A 19,922-nucleotide genomic window follows, 5' to 3' on the forward strand; every position below is an offset into this window, starting at 1 on the left:
GACATGACGAAAACGAAGCAGGCGACCGCCTACCTTGGTGGTGTCGACTGGAATACTCCCCGAGTCATTGAGGAGGAAATCTGGTAGGTTGAGAACCTCTGGTTCTGGGTTGTCTAGGTCTTCCTCTCCAGGACTGATTTGGTTTGTAAGAAGGCCTGGAGTCTCTGGCTGTGCGTGTAGATCGATCTGATCTAGACGATGCAGTGGAGTTGGACCAGAAAGGGCCACCTCGAAAGGGGCGAAAACGAAAATACTGTTGGCGCTGAAAAGCAGCTTTTGGTCTGTGTTGAGGGAGGAACTTGCTTTTTCCCCCTGTAGCATCGGAAATAAGTTGGTCCAATTTTTCTCCAAATAGGTGTCCGCCCTGAAAGGGGAGAGAAATCAGAGACTTTTTTGAGGAGGAATCCGCCCGCCACTCCCTAAGCCAGATAGCTCTCCTGATGGTGACGGCGTTTGAAGCCGCTGTTGCCGCGCAGTCTGCTGCGTCTAAAGATGCGTACATCACATAATCTGCTGCCATAGCAAGTTGTTTGGCGAGGTCCGCCGCTTCAACCGGGAGAGCGTGGTCCTGAAAGGAATGTACCAGAATATCTGCCCAGGAAACCATAGCTTTGGCGACCCATGCCGCAGCGAAGGAAGGGGACAGGGAGGAACCTGAGGCTTCATACACCGATCGCGCCAAGGAGTCCAACTGGCGCTCTGTGGGACTTTTAATTGATGCCCTGTCAGGTACTGATAACAGCGTTTTTGGTAGCCAAACGCGACACCGGAGGATCCACCAGCGGTGGCTCCGTCCAATCCAAAACCAGCTCTGAGGCAAAAGGATATTTAGATTCCAGAGCCTTTTTGCCCGTAAAGCGTTTATCCGTTCGCTCCCTGTGCCTCTTAACTATCTCTAAAAAATCCGGATGGGAGGAGAACACCTTATGGGATCGCTTGTTTCTAGTGAAGGAAACTGCGTGATCCGGAGCTGAATTAGGGTCATCATTCACCTTTAGCGTACGATTGACAGCCTCAATGAGGGAGTCAACAGTTGAACGGAACTCCGGGGAATCCGGGTCCATGGTCGCCTCAGACTCATACTCAGAGTCGTGATCGCTTTTAGCCCCTGGAGAGGGTGAGCGAGAAGTGGAGCTATTGGAGGCTGAATGGCGTGGTGAATGATTAGGAGAGGTAGTGCGGACCCGTTTTGTGGATGTCCGACCCTCCTGTGGGTGAGAGCGGCCCCTGCTGGCCAACGATTCCCCTGTAATAGAGGGGTCTCTTAACCCAGGAAAACGAACGCCCCGTTCCCCAGAGGGGTCATGAAGGGATTCAATCGCCTTAGCTAGCAAAGCCACAGATTGAGACAGGGACATGGCCCACTCAGGGGGGCTAGGAACACTAGGGTCGGTAGCGGCGGAGGGGGGCTCCTGGGCACATTGGGCATCACAGGTTTGGCAGAACGGAGAGATCTGAGGCCTGGGAAGAGGAACCTGGCAGGTGGTACAAGCAGAGAAAAAGGTGGAATGCACCTTAGTGACCTTTTTACCCCTCGACTGGGACATGTTGCACCCCAATGTAGCAGAAAGCTGCTGAGGAAGCTGAGGGGTAGTGCTGCAGGGAAGCAGATAAAGCCGTCTCCTTACCCGGTCCTGTGCCCCGCAAGTGAGTGTGATAGGAAGATCCTCCGTGAGGGAGAGAATAGACCGGCCGAGACCCTGCAGTGAAGTCTCGCAGGGAGCGAGAAGCGCCAGAAGCGTGGGCGGAGCCGCAGAAGTGATGCGTGAGGTGGGCGGAGCCTGCCGGAATGCGGCCTACACAAGGGCCGAAGCCGGGGACTAAATTTCTGGCCTCGGCCGGCGCGCACCCGCGGACCGCGGGGAAAGGAATCGCGGCGGCAAGGGAGAATCCTGCCGCTATGGAGCCCCCCAAAAAAGCTGTGACCGCCCGAAAAAAACCCCGACTCTTGAAGCACTTACCCCAGAATGAAGGTGCCCGGGGTAGATAGGACGGTGCAGGGGTTGGGGAGCCTCCATCCACCATCCCCTGAAAGGGGGGTGGAGAGGAACCGTCCCCCTCCTTCCATCATCCGCTCTTTTTCAGTGGTGATGCAGTGGGGGCTGCACAGACGCCACAGTGGTATAGTGCCTCTGTACAGCCGAGGGTGAAACCTGGTGGGCAGGGCAGATGTCCGGCAATAGAAGGCCTGGCTGCAGAAGAGGATACTGGAGGAATACACCAGTGCTCGTCTGTTACTCGGGGGGAGATCGGTGCCCGTGAAAAAGGCCCGTCGCCCAAAAAGGTCAGCTCAGGCAGTGGCTTCCCACATCGCAGGAGAGGATACGGAGAGGTGAGACTCCCGTGCTCGCCTGTTGTTGGTTCGGGGGAGATCGGAACATGAAAGAATCCGTCGCCCCCTTCGTCCGGAATAGAAAGGTTTAAATCCAGTGTGCCTCCTACGGACACTAGTAAGCTTGAACTGGGTCTCTGGAAGCCAGCATGAGGGTGTATACTGCAGGGGAGGAGCTAACCTTTTTTGTTTCAACTTAGTGTCAGACTCCTAGTGACAGCAGCATAACACCCATGGTCCTGTGTCCCCCAATGTGGCGAAGGAGAAATATCTCTATTTCTTCTCGCTGACTGGCTAGTAATAGAAGCCGTCGAGATTGATAAACCCTATAGCTAGACCCAGGCTCTGACTGGCCCATAAGGGAACCGGGGAATCCCACGGTGGGCCTCTGTGCAGACACGGGCCCCCAACCCCACTGTATGGATAGTACTTGGCATAATTCACTTTACTGACTCTGTACAGAAAAAAAAGCAGCATCTCATCATTCATCATACTACCCAGTTTATTATTATATAGAGGTGTAGGTAAAATTGTGAAAGAGGGTAGATTATTATTTGCATGCAGGTGAAAGGTGGCTCCCCCAAAGTCAGTGTTACTGGTGGGCCATTGGCAGTCCGACACTGGCTAGACCCTCTACCTCTATGAGACTCGGCGACTCTAATGAGCGGTGTAGTTACTGATGTCACCGCTGCTCAGAGCCGCCGGGTCTGGTGGGAATCGGTAACGTTGAATCTCTACTGCAACCTATGGAGTGATGTTCTGAGAACGACACTTCACAGGTCACTCCCGGTCATGTCTCCCATGCAACGACGCTACTGAGTTACAGACATCATCGCTGGTGACCCATGATCGGAAGTGATCTACGAAGCGTCGTTTGAAGTGGTTCGCTGGACGTCATGGGATCGCGATGGATTACGTTGGAGCTGCGGGGATTTTTTTAACCCCTTAACGACCGCTGATACACCTTTTAACGGCAGCAGTTCAGAGGACGTCATCGCATGAAGATGGGAGGCGCCGGACTCGGACCGCCCCTGGGTGAGTATAATCTAACTTGTTTTTCTCATCTTTCAGGTAACATCGGGGGCTTATCTACAGCATTACAGAATGCTGTAGATAAGCCCCTGATGCCGGTGGCCCCATGTGAAAAATGAGGTGACAGATTCTCTTTAAGTACAAAATTGGCTGTCACTAAGGGGTTAATAATAGGTGAAAAAGGGAGTGCTGGTTTTATTTCTTTACCACTCTCTTTTACGTCTTTCAGGTACCCATTTTGGACTATGTTGGGATCTTTGTGTTTTTTTTTTTTAATTATTAAATTGGTGAATGAGGTGTGGGAGTGTTTTTTAAAAAACTTTTTTTGTGTATTTTTATTTTTGATAACTGGGTTAGTAATGGAGGTAATTGATAAACGCTTCTCCATTACTACCCCTGGGCTTCATGCCAGCAGACATTACAAAGCTGACATGAACCCCATAAACATTTACCCTGATTGTCACCGCACCAGGGCAATCAGGATGAGCCGAGCCAAAACACCAGAATTAGCACATATAATGGACGTGCCAATTCTGGGGCAGCTACAGTCTGGCATTTTTAGGCTGGGAAGGGCCAGATTACCATGGACCTTCCCAGCTCACTAATAGTGGCTCACAACTGTCTACTTTGCATTTGCTGGTTGTAAAAAAATGAGGGGAACCCACATCATTTTTGTTAGAGTCCCGCCATTTTTTTTTTTTATAACCAGCAAAGGCAAAGCAGTTGACAGCTGATATTAAAGGGAACCCGTCACCCCCAAAATGGAAGATGAGCTAAGCCCACCAGCATCAGGGGCTTATCTACAGCATTCTGTAATGCTGTAGATAAGCCCCTGATGTATCCTGAAAGATGAGAAAAAGAAGTTAGATTATACTCACCTGGGCAGGCGGTCCGGTCCGATGGGCGTCGCGGTCCAGTCCGGGGCCTCCCATCTTCTTACAATGACGTCCTCTTCTGGTCTTTACGCTGCGGCTCCTGCGCAGGTGTACTTTGTCTTCCCTTTTGAGGGCAGAGCAAAGTACTGCAGTGTGCAGGTGCCGGGAAACGTCAGAGAGGCCCAGCGCCTGCGCACTGCAGTATTTTCCTCTGCCCTCAACAGGACAGACAAAATACGCCTGCGCCGGAGCTGCAATGTGAAGACAAGAAGAGGACGTCATCTGATGAAGATAGGAGGCTCCGGACCGGGACCGCCCCTGGGTGAGTATAATCTAACCTCTTTTCCTCATCTTCTAGGATACATCGGGGGTTTATCTACAGCATTACAGAATGCTGTAGATAAGCCCCTGATGCTCATGGGCTTAGCTCACCTTCGCTTTTGGGAGTGATGGGTTCCCTTTAATATCAGCTGTCAACTGTCTGCTTTGCATTTGCTGGTTATAAAAAAAAAATTGCGGGACTCTAACAAAAATGATGTGGGTTCCCCTCAATTTTTGATTATCTGATGGTAATAATAATCTTTATTTTTATATAGCGCTAACATATTCCGCAGCGCTTTACAGTCTGCACACATTATCATCGCTGTACCTGATGGGGCTCACAATCTAAATTCCCTATCAGTATGTCTTTGGAATGTGGGAGGAAACCCACGCAAACACGGAGAGAACATACAAACTCCTTGCAGATATTGTCCTTGGTGGGATTTGAACCCAGGACTCCATCGCTGCAATGCTAACCACTGAGCCACCGTGCTGCCCTGATAATATAAGCCTGCAGCTGACTGCTTTCCCTTAGCTGCTTATTAAAAATAGGGGGACCTCATGTAATTTAAAAAAAAATGTTTTTCATTTAACCCCTTCACAACATGCGTCGTACATGTACAGAGCATGTCGTGTTCCTCCCTTTGATGTGGGCTCCGGCGCTGAGCCCACATCTTTCCTGGCACATGTCAGCTGTTACTGACATGTGCCCCTTACAGCCGCAGATGGAATTGCTGAAAGTGCATCACTAGTCCCGCCCATCGGCACCCGTGTCGTGGGTCGCCGATGGGTTGGCATGACAACCCAGGGTCTGCATGAGACCCCTGTGGTTGTCATTGCCGGATTGCTATGAGTGCTACCCAGCGGTCGGCGCTAATAGCAAGTCAGCCTGTGTGTAGCAGAGGCGATCAGACAACTGCAGCTTCTAGTCTCCCATGGGGGCTATTGAAGCATGCAAAAAGTAAAAAAAAATGTTTTAAAAATATAAAAAAAATTAAAAATATAAAAGTTCAAATCACCCCCCTTCAAAATAAAACAATTGAGAAAATAAAATAAAAAATGCACATATTTGGTATTGCAGCGTTCGCAATCGCCCGATCTACCAAGCTATAAAAAGAATGAATATGTTCGGTGAACGGCGTAGAGAAAAAAAAAGTCAAAACGCCAGAATTAAGTTTTTTTGTAAAGTATAAATCACCCTCTTTTCTCACAAACGTAAATAACGAAATGTAAAAAAATAAAAACACCTCATAGTTTGTATTTCTGAATGTGGAGATGCCCAAACTAAGAAATATTGAAATATTTATCACAGAAGCGAGAAAGAATATAAAACCCCCACAAGTGTCACATCTCCCACAAAGAAGCATGACGGAGTCCAGTGTGCCCTGAAGAATGGTCGGTCCCCGAGGGGTCAGTCAGCCCCCCGCCCCTCAGGTGCAGCCCCCCGCCCCCCACCATAGGAATGAGCCCTGTCCTGCAGCCATGGGGCCAGCTCCTCTCGGGCTCCATGACCACAAGCTCCAGAGCTCGTCATCATTATCTGCCTGTCATAACAGCTCCATTGTTCTTCCCCGCCAGCCAATCACAGGCCCCCATGTTATTACAGCCATATAAATAACGCATCCGCCGCCCCCCGTCTGTACACCGCTCCTGTCGCCGTGCATCTCCCAGTTACTATGTTATTATCGGGGCTGCCCACTTCCGAAGCGGGCGGGCGCAGGCGTGTTTAGCCGCACAGGTGGGCGCCCGGCGACTCTCAGCCTGGGATGGTTTTTTTTCTGTGTTTGATGTGCAGTCTCCGGATTAGAAGTGGATCGGGCGGGCAGGTCACTGAGAGCCTCCTCCTCACTCCTGCGCTCTTGTCATCTCTCGCTCTCCGTGTCTTGCTTACTTCCTCCAGGCTTTCTGTCGGTTCCTTCCCCGGAGAATGAGCTCTTCCTTCCTGGGCACTGACACTCTCCCCGGCAGCAGAACGCAGGAGGGCAGCATGAAGGTGAAGCAGAGCGGCGGCGGGCAGGTGGTGGCAGCGGGCGGCGCGGAGGAGCAGCTGCTCAGGAAGCCGCACATCAGTCCGGAGGACGTGCTGCTCCTGCAGAAGATCACAGCCGGTCAGTGCGCCCTCCTGGCCGTGTGTCCCCCCTGGCCGTGTGTCCCCCCTGGCCGTGTGTCCCCCCTGGCCGTGTGCCCCCCCTGGCCGTGTGCCCCCCTGGCCGTGTGTCCCGGGCTCGGGCCCGTTATGGCCCGTGCACCTCGTGTATGTGGGCATCTGCCCGACCTGTGGAGGGGGAGGATGACCCCTGGGTGGACCGGGGGAGGGTGAGGGGTCTCTGCTGTGTGGCTCCAGGGCTATGTGGGCACACGGGTGTCCCAGACCCACTGGGCCCATCTCCCCTCTCTATTTTTCCTCTGCACCCTCCAGGAGCTGTAACTTTCCTCATTTTGCGGTTTTGCCCCGTAGACCTGTTCCAGAACTGTACCGTCCTCTTATCATTACCCGTCGGGCGCCGTCCAACTTTCTCATCACTTTATACTCCACTTTGTCAGGGAACATAAAACCCCCAAAGTGATTCTGCCATTTATGTACTGCATGGGGTCAATGTGATAAGTTTCCTCCGTCCCACACTGCGATGTCACGTTTAATTATTTCATTTTTTTTTTTTTTTTTTTTTTTTTTTTTTTTTTTTTTTTTTATATTCTGGGATTGGGAGGTCCACAAACATGGCGGACTCCGGGGCCTTCAGTAGGATCTGAGCTGCCATGACCGTGGCGTACGCACCCACTTCCATCCTTTTAAATGCCACGTCACAATTCAGAGCAGTATCCACAGGGTTAAACGCGAGTGCCAGCTGTACAACACAGGCTGTACCCCTCTGTGTGCAGCGGGCTCAGCTCCTGAGCCTGCACCATGCATGCAGTGTGCACAGGGCCCGGGAATTGCCTGTGTTGTCATATAGAACTGTTACTTTTAGACTCTGTAGCCCTATTATATCTGCACTATATGGCAGTACTATGTGTGCACTTTATGGTACTGTTTCCAGTATGGTGATATACTGACACTGTATTACAGCACTATGGTGGGGTATATGGCCTCGATAGACCTCGACCCCTCCATGGCGTGGATCGTCTACATCAGGGGTGTCAAACTGCATTCCTCAAGGGCTGCAAACAGGTCATGTTTTCAGGATTTCCTTGTATTGCACAGGTGATCATTTAATCACCTGCACAGAATGATTCCAGCACCTTGTGCAATGAGAAGGCAATCTAGAAAACACGCATGGTTTGAGGCCCTCGAGGAATGCAGTTTGACACCCCTGGTCTACATAGTACTTGATACTTTGATTCTCTTATGGTTCTATATGATTCTTGCTGATTGTTTTCTGTATCATATTCACAGGGGGATACAGTTTTACCTACAATGTGTGTGTGGTTTTTTTTTTGTTTTTTTTAATATTCTTTCTTAGTCCATAAACTAAGGTGTGCTCAATTTTGCCATCATAGGGGTTCAAGACCCTCAGCCATGGCATGGTGGGCGCTGTGCCGCTGGCCACACATACGCCTTGGCTTTTGGCTAATGATGGGTTTGTTTCATATAGAGAGAGCTGGTGACAGAACTGTAAATGATGGACGCTTGACTCTAAACCACTGGACCCTCATCTCACTCATCATCTGTCCTGGGACATCTAGGAGGACCCCATGCATGTTAGATGGTCAGCTGCTATCTGCCGATTCTGCCCACATTAATGTATATGAGGCCTAACAGTACAGAAGTGTTTAGCTGGTTGCCACTTGTGACCACAGGGTTTCCTCCTTCTTGCTCAGCTCCCTAGATATAGAGACACTAGATGGTGGCCCGATTCTAACGCATCGGGTATTCTAGAAGCGGGGTTTAAATTGCGCAGGCCTTCCGCGACCAATCAGCGAAGCGTGGTTAAAATCCTGCGCCAACTCGCGGTCGGGCTGCGCCTGTTGCTGATTGGTCGCGGGCGTCTGGCGCAACCAATCAGCGACACGGGATTTCCGTTACAGACAGACAGTATTAGACAATTATAGGTAGATAAGGGCAGACATGGGGGCAGCCAGGTTATCTGCAGTCCGGCTGCTTAGTGGAGTTCAGCTTAAGGGTATGTGCACACGCTGCGGATTTTGCTGCGGATCCCACGCTGCGGATCCGCAGCAGCTTTCCCAAAGTTTACAGTACCATGTAAACCTATGGGAAAAAAAACCTACTGTGCACATGCTGCGGAAAAATCAGCGCGGAAACGCAGCGGATTATTTTCCGCAGCATGTCAATTCTTTCTGCGGATTCCGCAGCGGTTTTCAACATGCACCAATAGGAAAGTGCAGTTGAAAACCCGCAGAGGAATCCGCAGAAGAAACCGAGATGAAAACCGCAGTGGTTTTGCACTGCGGATTTTCCAAATCCGCTGCGGAAAAATCCGCAGCAGAATCCGCAATGTGTGCACATACCCTGAGGCTGTATTGTGTAATAGACGAAATCCGAGACATAATCCGACATCCTTGAGTTAGGCTTTCTATGTGGTGGCATAAAGTACCGGGACTGGGGACTTCTTCTATGAAGTGAATGCATGTAAACATTTATTGACTGCCAGCGCTTGACGGCCCCCATAAAGATGGATCTGCATGGCAACATGTGTTGCACTACAGCCATTTTCAGACAAGCAACTTAACCAAAAACATTCAAGTTGTCTGCAACTTTTCCAGAGATTTGGATTTTTGATGTTTAGAAAATGGAGGATAAAGGAAAAAAAAATGAATTGCAGAAAAGTCGCTTGCAAGTTGTCCTTGGCAAGTGAACGTTGCTGGACCTGCGACCAGCGTCGTTAAATCTGAAGCGTTTAGGACTGTGTTGCTATCATATTACCGTACTTTGCAAGGAGTCACCATAGTTTACAGAATGAAGACAATATGTAGTGTAGCACGTGTCACTATGTAGCCCTGAGGGATCTGCTATCTATCAGTAAGGTGTATGCATTACAGTGGACCGGAAGTCACTTTCTTGATATAAGTTTGAGATTCGGAACACGGCTCTCATAGACTTGCATTAAGAAAGGAAATAACGTTCGGCTGTGTGAGCCGGCAAGAAAGGACTGTGGTCACATAATGCAGGAAAGCGAAAGGAGCAGCGCTGGAAACGGCAAATATCATCAATTAGTAAATATTTTAATGCATGCACTGGACACACATTCTTTATAGATAACGTATAATGATCAAAAGAATAAAACAAACACACACTGAAGTGGCACTTTCAAATATGTTGGAAGCCGCAATCACTTAATGGAATCTCCAATACCAGCATTGATCGATTTAAAGGTCTGTCAGTATGATCAAATCTGCTAAGCCGTGTAGAAGATCGTGTAGATCAAAGAAAGTTGAATTGATATCTGTGATCCAATGTCTTATTCCTGAGAAAAATCCATGTTTTTATTTTTACTTGGGCTGTTAAGATCTACGGGCCGGACATAGATCTCATTAAGAATCTGCTTTAAGAGATTATTTTAAAAAGGAGCATTACCAGTGTGAGACATGTAATGGCTGACAGTCTGCTCTCCTGATCTATATGTCTCACACTGGTATCATCCTATTTAGTTTAAAATAAGCTCTCAGGGAGATCTATGTCCGGACCATAGTTTTTACCAGCTCATTTACATATTGATACAAATATGGTTTACTTTGGAATAAGACACCGGATTGCAGATATCAAGGTATCGTTGATTCAACTTTCGGTGACCTGCGTGCCCATAGTCAGCTTAGGAGGGTTTATCCTACTGACAGATTCCCTTTAAGACTTAGTAGTAATGTTAAGAACATGTTAAAGAACCCAGCGCTGGTATATATCACTGGACGAACATCTACTATTGTAGTAAAATATCGCAATGGATAATGGGCAGTTCCGATAACTTCTACAAAACTACTACGGTACTTTATTGTAAAATGAAACATTTAGTTGCTGGATTGGAGGGTTTTCCATTCTTCTAATGTCAGTTCATGGGGATCATCATTAATCAGAAAAATGAAGAAATATAGATGTGTAAAGGCATCCTGGGCCTTTTTTTTTTTTTTTTCCCAAGTTATTAAATTGCTGCTTCTCAGGATGGGAGGGTTTTTGTGTTGGCACTTATGGTAGTGATATTATGGCCGAAAAAAAGAAAAAAAAAAAAAGAACTGGAGTATAAGTTGGTATACATAAAAAATATAGGAGCATGTTCACACTGGCCATTAAACGGACCGAAACAAAATTAACATATACCCTGCTTTAAGTAAATGCAACAACCCATATAAATAACATGGGGTACTTGGTAAACGCTGTTTTTTTATTAAAAAACAAAACAAAAGCCTTCCCACCAGCGTCAAGGTGTACCTGAATCTGAATGGACCATCCCGATTTGGGTTCACCTTGACGCTAGTAGGAAGCCTTCTATGTTTTTTTTTGTTTTTTTAAATCCAAAACTGTATACCAATTACTCCATGTTCCTCCAGTTACTAGTTCTCTTTAGATTCGTCTTCTATTCCTCTTTTCCAGATGCTTTAGCAATGATGATGATATGGACATTAAAGGGAAGACTATTATTGTGTGGGGACACCGGTACGATCGTATAGTCAGTGCTTTGTAGTGTCTAATCTGCTGTATATTCCCTGTTGCCAAGATGTAATTGCTCATGCTTTAATCTGCCCTTTTCCCCTTGAGGCGTTGAGCGGTTTTTGCTGTATTCTGCCCATTATTTCCCTATATCTGGCATTGATTTAATGGCATGTCTGTCCATAGCTGTCACTGTAGATAACATGGCAATGCTGGGAGGTCTGTGGGCCAAGAAGCCATCAGTAAACTCCGCAGGTAGTGTCTTCATCCATGTGGGCCTTGTGTGCCTTGTGGGAGGGAGATTAAGGGATTACCCATGCTAATCTGGTTGAGGGTTCCCATACTGTGTCAGAGATGACAGATGAGATAAAGGATTTTCCATTTATACAACAGGCCCCTTATGAGTAACTTAGGATCCACGTGTCGGCTAAAGGAGGGACAAATATATCAGAGGAGGAGATCTAGACAGTTGTTACCTAAACAGTCTTTGTTGTCAATTCCAATGATTCTTTATACTATTAACTTGTCATTTTCTTCTCTCCTTTCATTTCTAATTTTAAAACTACCTTAATGCCTTCCTTTTTTTTTTTTTTTTTTTAAATGTTATACTTTAGTTGGCCAATACATTTAAATTAAAGTGACACCTGAATCGGTTAAAGTTAGAAAGAAAATCCGAAGTGAGTGATTATAGTGAGTAGTAGGTGTGAGGTGCTGGTACTGGGCATTATAGGTCGTGTGTGGCCTGCCAGGCTACCATTACAGATCACCTTAAAAGCCCTTTAGACACTTGGAAGGGTTTGGTTGTAAATAATCAGACAAGCTTTTTTTTTTTTTGTTTGTTTTTTTTTTTCCCCTTATTTAATTTGTTTTGATGGAGTAATTGTACTAAAGATGATTTTTTTTTTTCTTTTTTAGCTTTCCTCCTTACGAGAATGTTCAAACAAATGAAATTTTACACCAAATGTTTTTTTTTTTGTTTTTTTTTAATATATTATATAAAATTTTGAAGTGGGCTATCTTTCACTAATGTGCAGAGTCCAGTGTTTTAATGCATTTTTGGTCTGTTTCTGTTTTTGCCGTCATGGCGGCAACCATTTCTCTGACCCATTCACTTGACAAGATGAGCTTGATGCATTGATATCCATTTTTTTTTTTTTTTTTTTTCCCTTTTTGAGGCCAATCTGCATGACCAAATGGCTATTTCTATTATAATTATTATTATGCTTTGCTTATGTAGCGCTGTCATATTCTTCAGCGCTTTACAGACATTATCATCGCTGTTCCTCTATGTGCTGTAGCCATAAAAACCATTGATGGCACACATATCCCAAAAATGAAGTAAAAAAAAGAAGTGATAAAAATGCCATGATAAACGTCAGGCTCTCTACACACAAAGAACCAAATACCTTCACCTCCAACTGAAAAAGAAAAACATCTCAGAAAATGACTACATACAATACAATTATATACTTTATTTTTTTTTTTGTAATCCACTCAAAAGAAAATCTACATAACTTTTGTATGGAAATTGGCAATTAACCCATTTTGACTAAATTAATCCTGTTGTCAGGTCATGTTTGCCATACAATAAAAAGTGGGAACCCCCCCCCCAAAAAAAAGGTCAGAATTTAGTGCTTTTATTTGTTTTGTTTTTTTCAATGCACCGATGACTTTGTGCCACTCATTCAGGCAGTGCCATGATATTTGCTAGTTAGTAGTTACTTAGTGCTTGTTTCTGTGTACATGGAAAGCTTCTTCTTCCTGTTCTGATCTTTGTGGTGTGTTGTAGATTGGGGCTATTAACCAACTTGTTTCCTGTCTTTAGGGTGGCTCTCATCTTCTTACTTTCTTTAGTTCCTCCTGTGCTTGTCACACTCTTGTAACCAGGAAACATTAACATTTTTGTGATCTGCTCGCAGCCATGGTCTGAAGTGGCATTAGAGGGGGTTTTCCAGGCTGAGAAGACAAGTCTAGAATAGAACATTGAGAGAAGCGGAGAAGTCTAGTTGGCGCATGGCCGTACGTATGCAAATGACATACTTGCTGTCCCTGACCCCTTGCACGGGAAATACAGGGGAATCGTGACGTGTGCGCATTTCATGCTGACACGATTCTGCAGGCAGATAGTCACTGTGGACTTTTCTTCTCAGCCCAGAAAATCCTTGTAAGGCAACTTCAAGCCATAGAAAAAAAAAAAAAAGTAAAACGCCATGAAATGTCTGAGCGACATGAAATACACAAATACTCTAGGGCACATTTAGGACCTGTGTACTTGGTCCAAGCTGGTATAATGTGCCTGATTTATTACGATGCCCATGTCTCCTTATATATATTTAACACAATACGTTCAGAAATACAAATCCTTGTACTGTATTTGTTAGTCCCCTTAGGGGACTTGAAGCTGCAATCGTCTGATCGCTTGTGCTATACACAGCACTACCATAGCACAGGGTTCATCAGAAGACATGGCAACCCATCAGCGCCTCGCGATCTTGACACAGGTGCAAAGAACAACACTCCCATATCCCCCGCCATCCCCCCTCGCCGGCACGCTGTAAATGCCGTTGTCATAGATTGACAGTGTCTTATAACAGGTTAACAGCCGATGTCAACATGTGGTGGTTAAAGGCAGCTGATGGCTGATTATTACTGCCATCACCTGCTGGTAAAGAGGTGGCGAGCCCGCATCAAAGGCTGGGACTTCACATGACTTATTCTGTACATCATATCGTTAAGGGGTTAATTAAAATCCCTGTTTGTATGCATAAGTCCAGTGGTCAAACCTGCTAGTGATGGACACTCCTTTATTCGGACTCCCATGACAGCACCACGAGAGAGGGGATCCGCCCCCTTTAGGAACAGGAAACCCACAGATACAAAAGGGCGGCACCTCTCCCACGCATCAGTTGGTTTCCTGTTCCTAACGGGACGGGATCCTACAGATTTTACAAAAGGATCCCAGGCCGGCCGGCCGACTCAGGTAGCGAGGGGGTCTCCTACCTCGGCCGGTGCGGAGTCCCTGGTAGATGTCGCAATGGTCCTGGCAGGGCTGCATATCGCCGACATTCCAGCAGGGAGCGGGCACCGGTGGTGTCCTGTCTCTAGACCAGCGCCGCGTGAGTATGTCCCCTCCTTCTGGGGTGGCTGGGGTCTCAGGTATGCGGCGATGCTGGGCGCCATCCAGGGGTGCTGCGGCTCTGTCCGGCGTCCTCGCCGCTCTGTGCGCTGATGGTGAAGCGCTGGGAGCCCGGGTGACGCCGGGGGAGGGGTCGGCAGTCACTTCCGGGTTTCCGGGGTCCTGCGCATGCGCAGTGAATACCAAGATGGCGGCGCCCACCGGTATAGCGTCGCCGGCGTTCTGAGCTCCGGGGCTTACCACCTGCACCAGGGGGAGGCCGGAAGAAGTAATCAGGGGAGCGCTAGGCACAGCTGCTGACCGGAGGAGGGGTTATAAAAAGAACTCCGGATCGTGATCCCTTGCTTCTGGCCTCATATCTGGTGAAGATGGAGGGAGAGCACGTGCAGCTTCTGGAAGAGGTATCCCAGAAGCCTAAAGGGAAGGATCGCGACAGAAGGAGTAGTGAATCTGGCCACAAAAGCACCTCCAGACAGGGGTCTGGAGCATCAGCCAGTGGAAATCCCCCTCGTATTCCGGTACTTTTTCTTTGGGCAGCACTGGTAAGTGATCTTCGTGAAAGTTCACTCAGTGACATGATTCCCCTCATATGTTCCATTATAGGGGAAGAAATGTGCCGGGAAGGCGAAACACAGGGAATGTGGAATCTGCGGGGTTCCCCTACCTGATCCGTGCCCTAAAAAATTATGTGGCCCCTGTATCCAGCAGACGGTGAGGTCTCAGGAAAGGGGAGAGGGGGAGAGCATTATATCTACGGGGATTAGATTACTTTACTTACCCCCCTCAGGTGGCGGAGGAATCCCTTACTATGACCACCAGCTTAAAGGAGATGATCAGAATGGAGGTCAGACAATCCTTAAAGGGTCTTTCTCAAGGAGGAAGCTCTAAATCCAAAGCTCCGTTACTCTCCGATTCTTCAGTAGAAGAGGATAAGGAGGAAGTTTTCTCCGGTTCGGCTGCGTCGTCCTCTTCCTCGGATGAGGACACCGCCCGCTTCTGTCTACCCCTTGAACGAGTGGATAAGCTGGTTAAGGCGGTCAGAGGAACGATGGGCATAACGGAACCGAGACCCCAACTTTCCAAGGAGGAAATTATGTTCAGTGGGTTGGAGCAGAAAAAACGTAGAGTCTTCCCGCTCAATGAAAAAATCCAGGGTCTTATCAATAAAGAGTGGAAAAAACCCGAGAGAAAGGGTTCCTTACCTCCAGCGCAGAAGCGCAGATATCCGTTTGATGATCCTGCAGTCACCAACTGGGAAAAAGCCCCTAAGTTGGATGCGGCAATAGCCAAGGTGGCAAAACGGGCCTCTCTCCCTTTTGAGGACATGGGGACCCTTAAGGACCCCCTTGATAGAAAAGCGGACACCTTTCTAAAAAGTACCTGGGAGATGGCGGCCGGTTCTTTAAGGCCTGCGGTGGCTTCAACCTGTACAGCCAGATCAATGATGGTCTGGTTGGAACAGTTAGAGACTCAGTTAAAAGAAGGTGCATCAAGGGATTCTATTTTGACTGCCTTACCACTGATCCAAGAAGCAGCTGCTTTCTTATCAGATGCATCTATTGACTCTGTCAAAATGGCTGCTAGGGCAGCAGGTCTCTCAAATGCGGCCAGAAGGGCTCTTTGGCTGAAATGTTGGCCAGGCGATATACAATCAAGATCAAAACTCTGCATCATTCCATGTAAAGGGGAGTATCTATTCGGGCCCACCTTAGATGAACTCCTAGAGAAAGCAGGAGATGACAAAAAGAAGTTCCCCCAACCTGCTTGGGTCCTACCGTCGTCCCTTTAATAAAAGCAGGTTCGGTCGCGGAGGGAAGCGTACCTTTTCACCTTCAAGGGATCGGTCTAGGTGGGATGACAGACGTAGACGAGGTACGGGATATATGTTCCGTCGTTCCTCAAAAGAAAGGAAGAAGGAGGACAAATGACTAGGAGCCCCGGTGGGGGGCAGACTTTTACATTTTGGTTCAGAATGGTCAGAGATCACGAATAGTGTCTGGGTGCAAGATACTATTTCTCGAGGTCTTACTCTTGAGTTTTGCCATACCCCACGGGATAAATTTATGTTAACGCCCTTACGTTCTAATCCCCTAGAACAATCTGCTCTTGAAGAAGAGGTTTGGTCTCTCTGTTCTAAAAATGTTCTTACACAGGTTCCAGAGGCTGATAGAGGGAAAGGATTCTATTCTCCCTTGTTTCTTATTCAGAAACCTGATAACTCGTATAGAACCATTATAAATCTCAGACATCTTAATAGTTATTTGGTTAAGCATACCTTTAAAATGGAGTCCATTAGCTCAACAATAAAGATACTGTTCAAAAACTGCTTTATGGTGGTAGTCGATTTAAAGGATGCCTATTACCACGTACCTATTCATGTGGATTTCCAGCAGTTCTTGAGGGTAGCAGTATTAATGAGAGGAGTTGTTTATCATTTTCAGTACAGAGCTCTTCCTTTCGGTATAACATCAGCCCCTAGAGTATTCACAAAAATAGTGGCGGAAGTAATGGCTCACTTGCGAGAATCTAATGTCCTTATTGTCCCATACCTCGACGATTTCCTCATAATAGGTAACTCGGTAGAGCATTGTTTGTCCCAACTAGAACTAACTAGGGTTAAGTTGGAACACCTGGGCTGGATAATTAGTTTAGAAAATTCCCGATTACAGCCTCAAAAAATTCAGAAGTTTCTGGGCTTATTACTAGATTCAACTACACAACAGTGTTATCTCAGATTCAGCATCAGGTACTAAAAGCAGTAAATACACCCTCTATGACCCTGCGGCAAGCTATGTCCCTGTTGGGGTCCCTCACATCGTGCATTCCAGCGGTAAGGTGGGCACATTTTCACACTAGATCCCTCCAGAAAGAGATTTTGGTTAAGGATAGGATCTTGAGGGGTGTATTAGAGGAAAAAATAACGCTAGAACCAGCGACTCTTAAATCCCTAAGTTGGTGGCTGGATAGGGATAATTTGTCAGCAGGTGTTCCCTGGATGATAGATGTGTCCCGGGTTGTGACTACGGATGCCAGCTCCTCAGGTTGGGGGGCTCACATGAATGACATTGTAGTGCAAGGCCAATGGGAACCATACTCAACATCTTCTTCCAATCAGAGAGAATTATTGGCAATCGAATTGTCAGTTAAAAAACTCCTCATGTATCTGCAGGGCCACCACGTCAGGATCCTCTCAGACAACCGGGTGGCAGTCTCCTATATAAATCATCAAGGAGGGACACACTCCGAGGCTCTGATGCAGATCACAGATCGTCTCCTCCGGATGGCAGAAGAGAATTTACAATCTTTGACTGCTCTGCACATCACAGGAAAAGACAACATAAAAGCGGACTTTCTCAGCCGCAATGTTCTAAAGCAAGGAGAATGGTCTCTAAACGGAGACATCTTCAAACAGATTGTACGCTTGTGGGGTCAACCGGTGGTGGACCTATTTGCCACAAGAGAAAACAAAAAAGTAAAAAACTTTTGTTCCCTAAATCCCAGGGAAAATCCACTGGCAGTGGACGCATTCCTCATAAAATGGGATTTTTCTCTGGCCTACGCCTTCCCGCCACTGAACCTACTACCTCTAGTGGTGAGGAAAGTCAGAGAAGATCGTGCGAGACTCATTCTGATTGCTCCCTTTTGGCCCAGGAGAACCTGGTTTTCATGGCTCAGGACGATGTCAGTGGGCGATCCCTGGGTACTTCCAGACATCCCAAATTTACTCTCCCAGGGGCCGATACTCCATCCACAAGTGAAGGGACTTCATTTGACGGCTTGGAGTTTGAGCGGTCATTGTTAGAAAATAAAGGCTTCTCTTCTAAATTAGTCGATACCCTTTTAAGAAGTAGAAAGCCAATAACAACAAGAATCTACTCTAGAACCTGGAGAAAGTTCTTAACTTTCTCAGAATTTAATATTAATGATGGTGTACCAATACGTCAAATATTGGAATTTTTGCAAAGATGGTTAGAGTTAAAACTCTCCACAAGCACATTAAAAGTACAAGTCTCTGCACTTGGGGCCCTGTTCTCATGTAATATTGCGGGGAACTACTGGGTGTCGAGATTCATTAAGGCGGTCGGTAGAATTAGACCACTTTATAAAAACAAAATGGTGCCATGGGATTTAAATCTTGTCCTTTCTTCTTTGACAAAACCCCCTTTTGAGCCATTGAATGAAGCCTCAGTCAGGATGTTGTCTCTCAAAACAGCTTTCCTAATAGCTATAACATCAGCTCGCAGAATAGGAGACATCCAGGCACTCTCTAGACTTCCCCCGTATACAGAATTTCTCCAGGATAGAGTTATCCTTAGGCTGGGTCCGGTCTTACCAAAAGTAGTATCCCAGTTTCACAGATCGCAGGAGATAGTTTTACCTTCATTTATCCCTAATCCTTCTAACCCTAAAGAAAGTGAGCTCCATACCTTAGATGTCAGGAGATGCCTTCTTCAATATATCTCAGTCACCAATGATTGGAAGAAGGATAATGCACTATTCCTGTCCTTCCAAGGTCCAAGGAAAGGGGCTAGAGCATCAAAATACATACTTGCTAAATGGATTAGGGAGGCTATCTCTCTTGCTTACACGACAGGTGGGGGTCCAGCTCCGCAGAATCTGAGGGCACATTCCACCCGAGCCATGGCGTCATCCTGGGCAGAGAGGTCTGGAGTGTCGGTCGACCAGATATGTAAGGCGGCCACATGGTCATCCCCTTCCACCTTTTTTAAACACTATAGGTTGGACTTGGGGTTCTCCTCAGATCTCACCTTCGGGTTAAGGGTGCTACAGGCTGTGGTCCCTCCCTAAAAATGGCTTACATCTCTGTAAATCTCTCGTGGTGCTGTCATGGGAGTCCGAATAAAGCATTAAGCTACTTACGGGTAGCGGCGTTTTTCGGAGGCCCATGACAGCACCCTTAGTTCCCTCCCTTTTTCACATGGGGTTGCACATCCTGGGGTTATAAACAACTAAATAATTTAAAGAAGAAATGTTATCTTCTCACGTGTGTTACTTTATTAAAGTCATTGTGTTCAATTGTATGCAATATTGTGTTTGCTTGTCATTAACTGCGGTGGTCCTCTCAGGCTCTGTAATCCAACTGATGCGTGGGAGAGGTGCCGCCCTTTTGTATCTGTGGGTTTCCTGTTCCTAAAGGGGGCGGATCCCCTCTCTCGTGGTGCTGTCATGGGCCTCCGAAAAATGCCACTACCCGTAAGTAGCTTAATGCTTTTCATGCACAGTCATACAGGGAAGACTGTCGATCACGGAGTAGGACCGCCCACTGGACTTGTATACATATGGACAACAGGGATTTTAATGAATAAAATATACATTTTTGTGGGAAACATTTCAGCAAAACTTATATCAATCTTACCAGCTTTTTCTGCTCCATAACATCACAAATGCAGATCAGATAACATTATAATTTTTATTTACTTATATTGCACCAATAATTTCTGCAGTTCTCTACAGATATTATCATAGTGATCACTGTCCCTATTGGGACTCAGAATATATGTTTCCTTCTAGACTGTCTTTAGAATGTGGGAGGAAACCCACACAAACACAGGGAGCACCTACAGAATCCATGCAGATATTCTCCTTGGGACAATTTACAACCAGGAC

At 46.9% G+C, this 19,922-nt stretch overlaps 1 protein-coding gene across 2 annotated transcripts in view; it reads left to right on the forward strand.

Annotated features, from left to right (window-relative positions):
* Positions 1–6,200: 6,200 nt before the first annotated feature.
* The window catches only part of UNC119 (unc-119 lipid binding chaperone), a 56,117-nt gene continuing 42,395 nt past the window's right edge, over positions 6,201–19,922 (forward strand). Inside the window, exons 1-2 of one of the 2 annotated variants that reach the window (XM_077294367.1) lie at positions 6,201–6,298; positions 6,461–6,668. In XM_077294367.1, the coding sequence (XP_077150482.1) occupies positions 6,488–6,668 (181 nt within the window). In that variant the 5' untranslated portion in view covers positions 6,201–6,298; positions 6,461–6,487. The remainder of the gene's footprint in view (positions 6,299–6,460; positions 6,669–19,922) is intronic. The other variant, XM_077294365.1, reaches the window with a different exon arrangement.

Source organism: Ranitomeya variabilis, chromosome 3 (genome assembly GCF_051348905.1).
Source record: "Ranitomeya variabilis isolate aRanVar5 chromosome 3, aRanVar5.hap1, whole genome shotgun sequence".
Lineage (NCBI taxonomy): Eukaryota > Metazoa > Chordata > Amphibia > Anura > Dendrobatidae > Ranitomeya > Ranitomeya variabilis.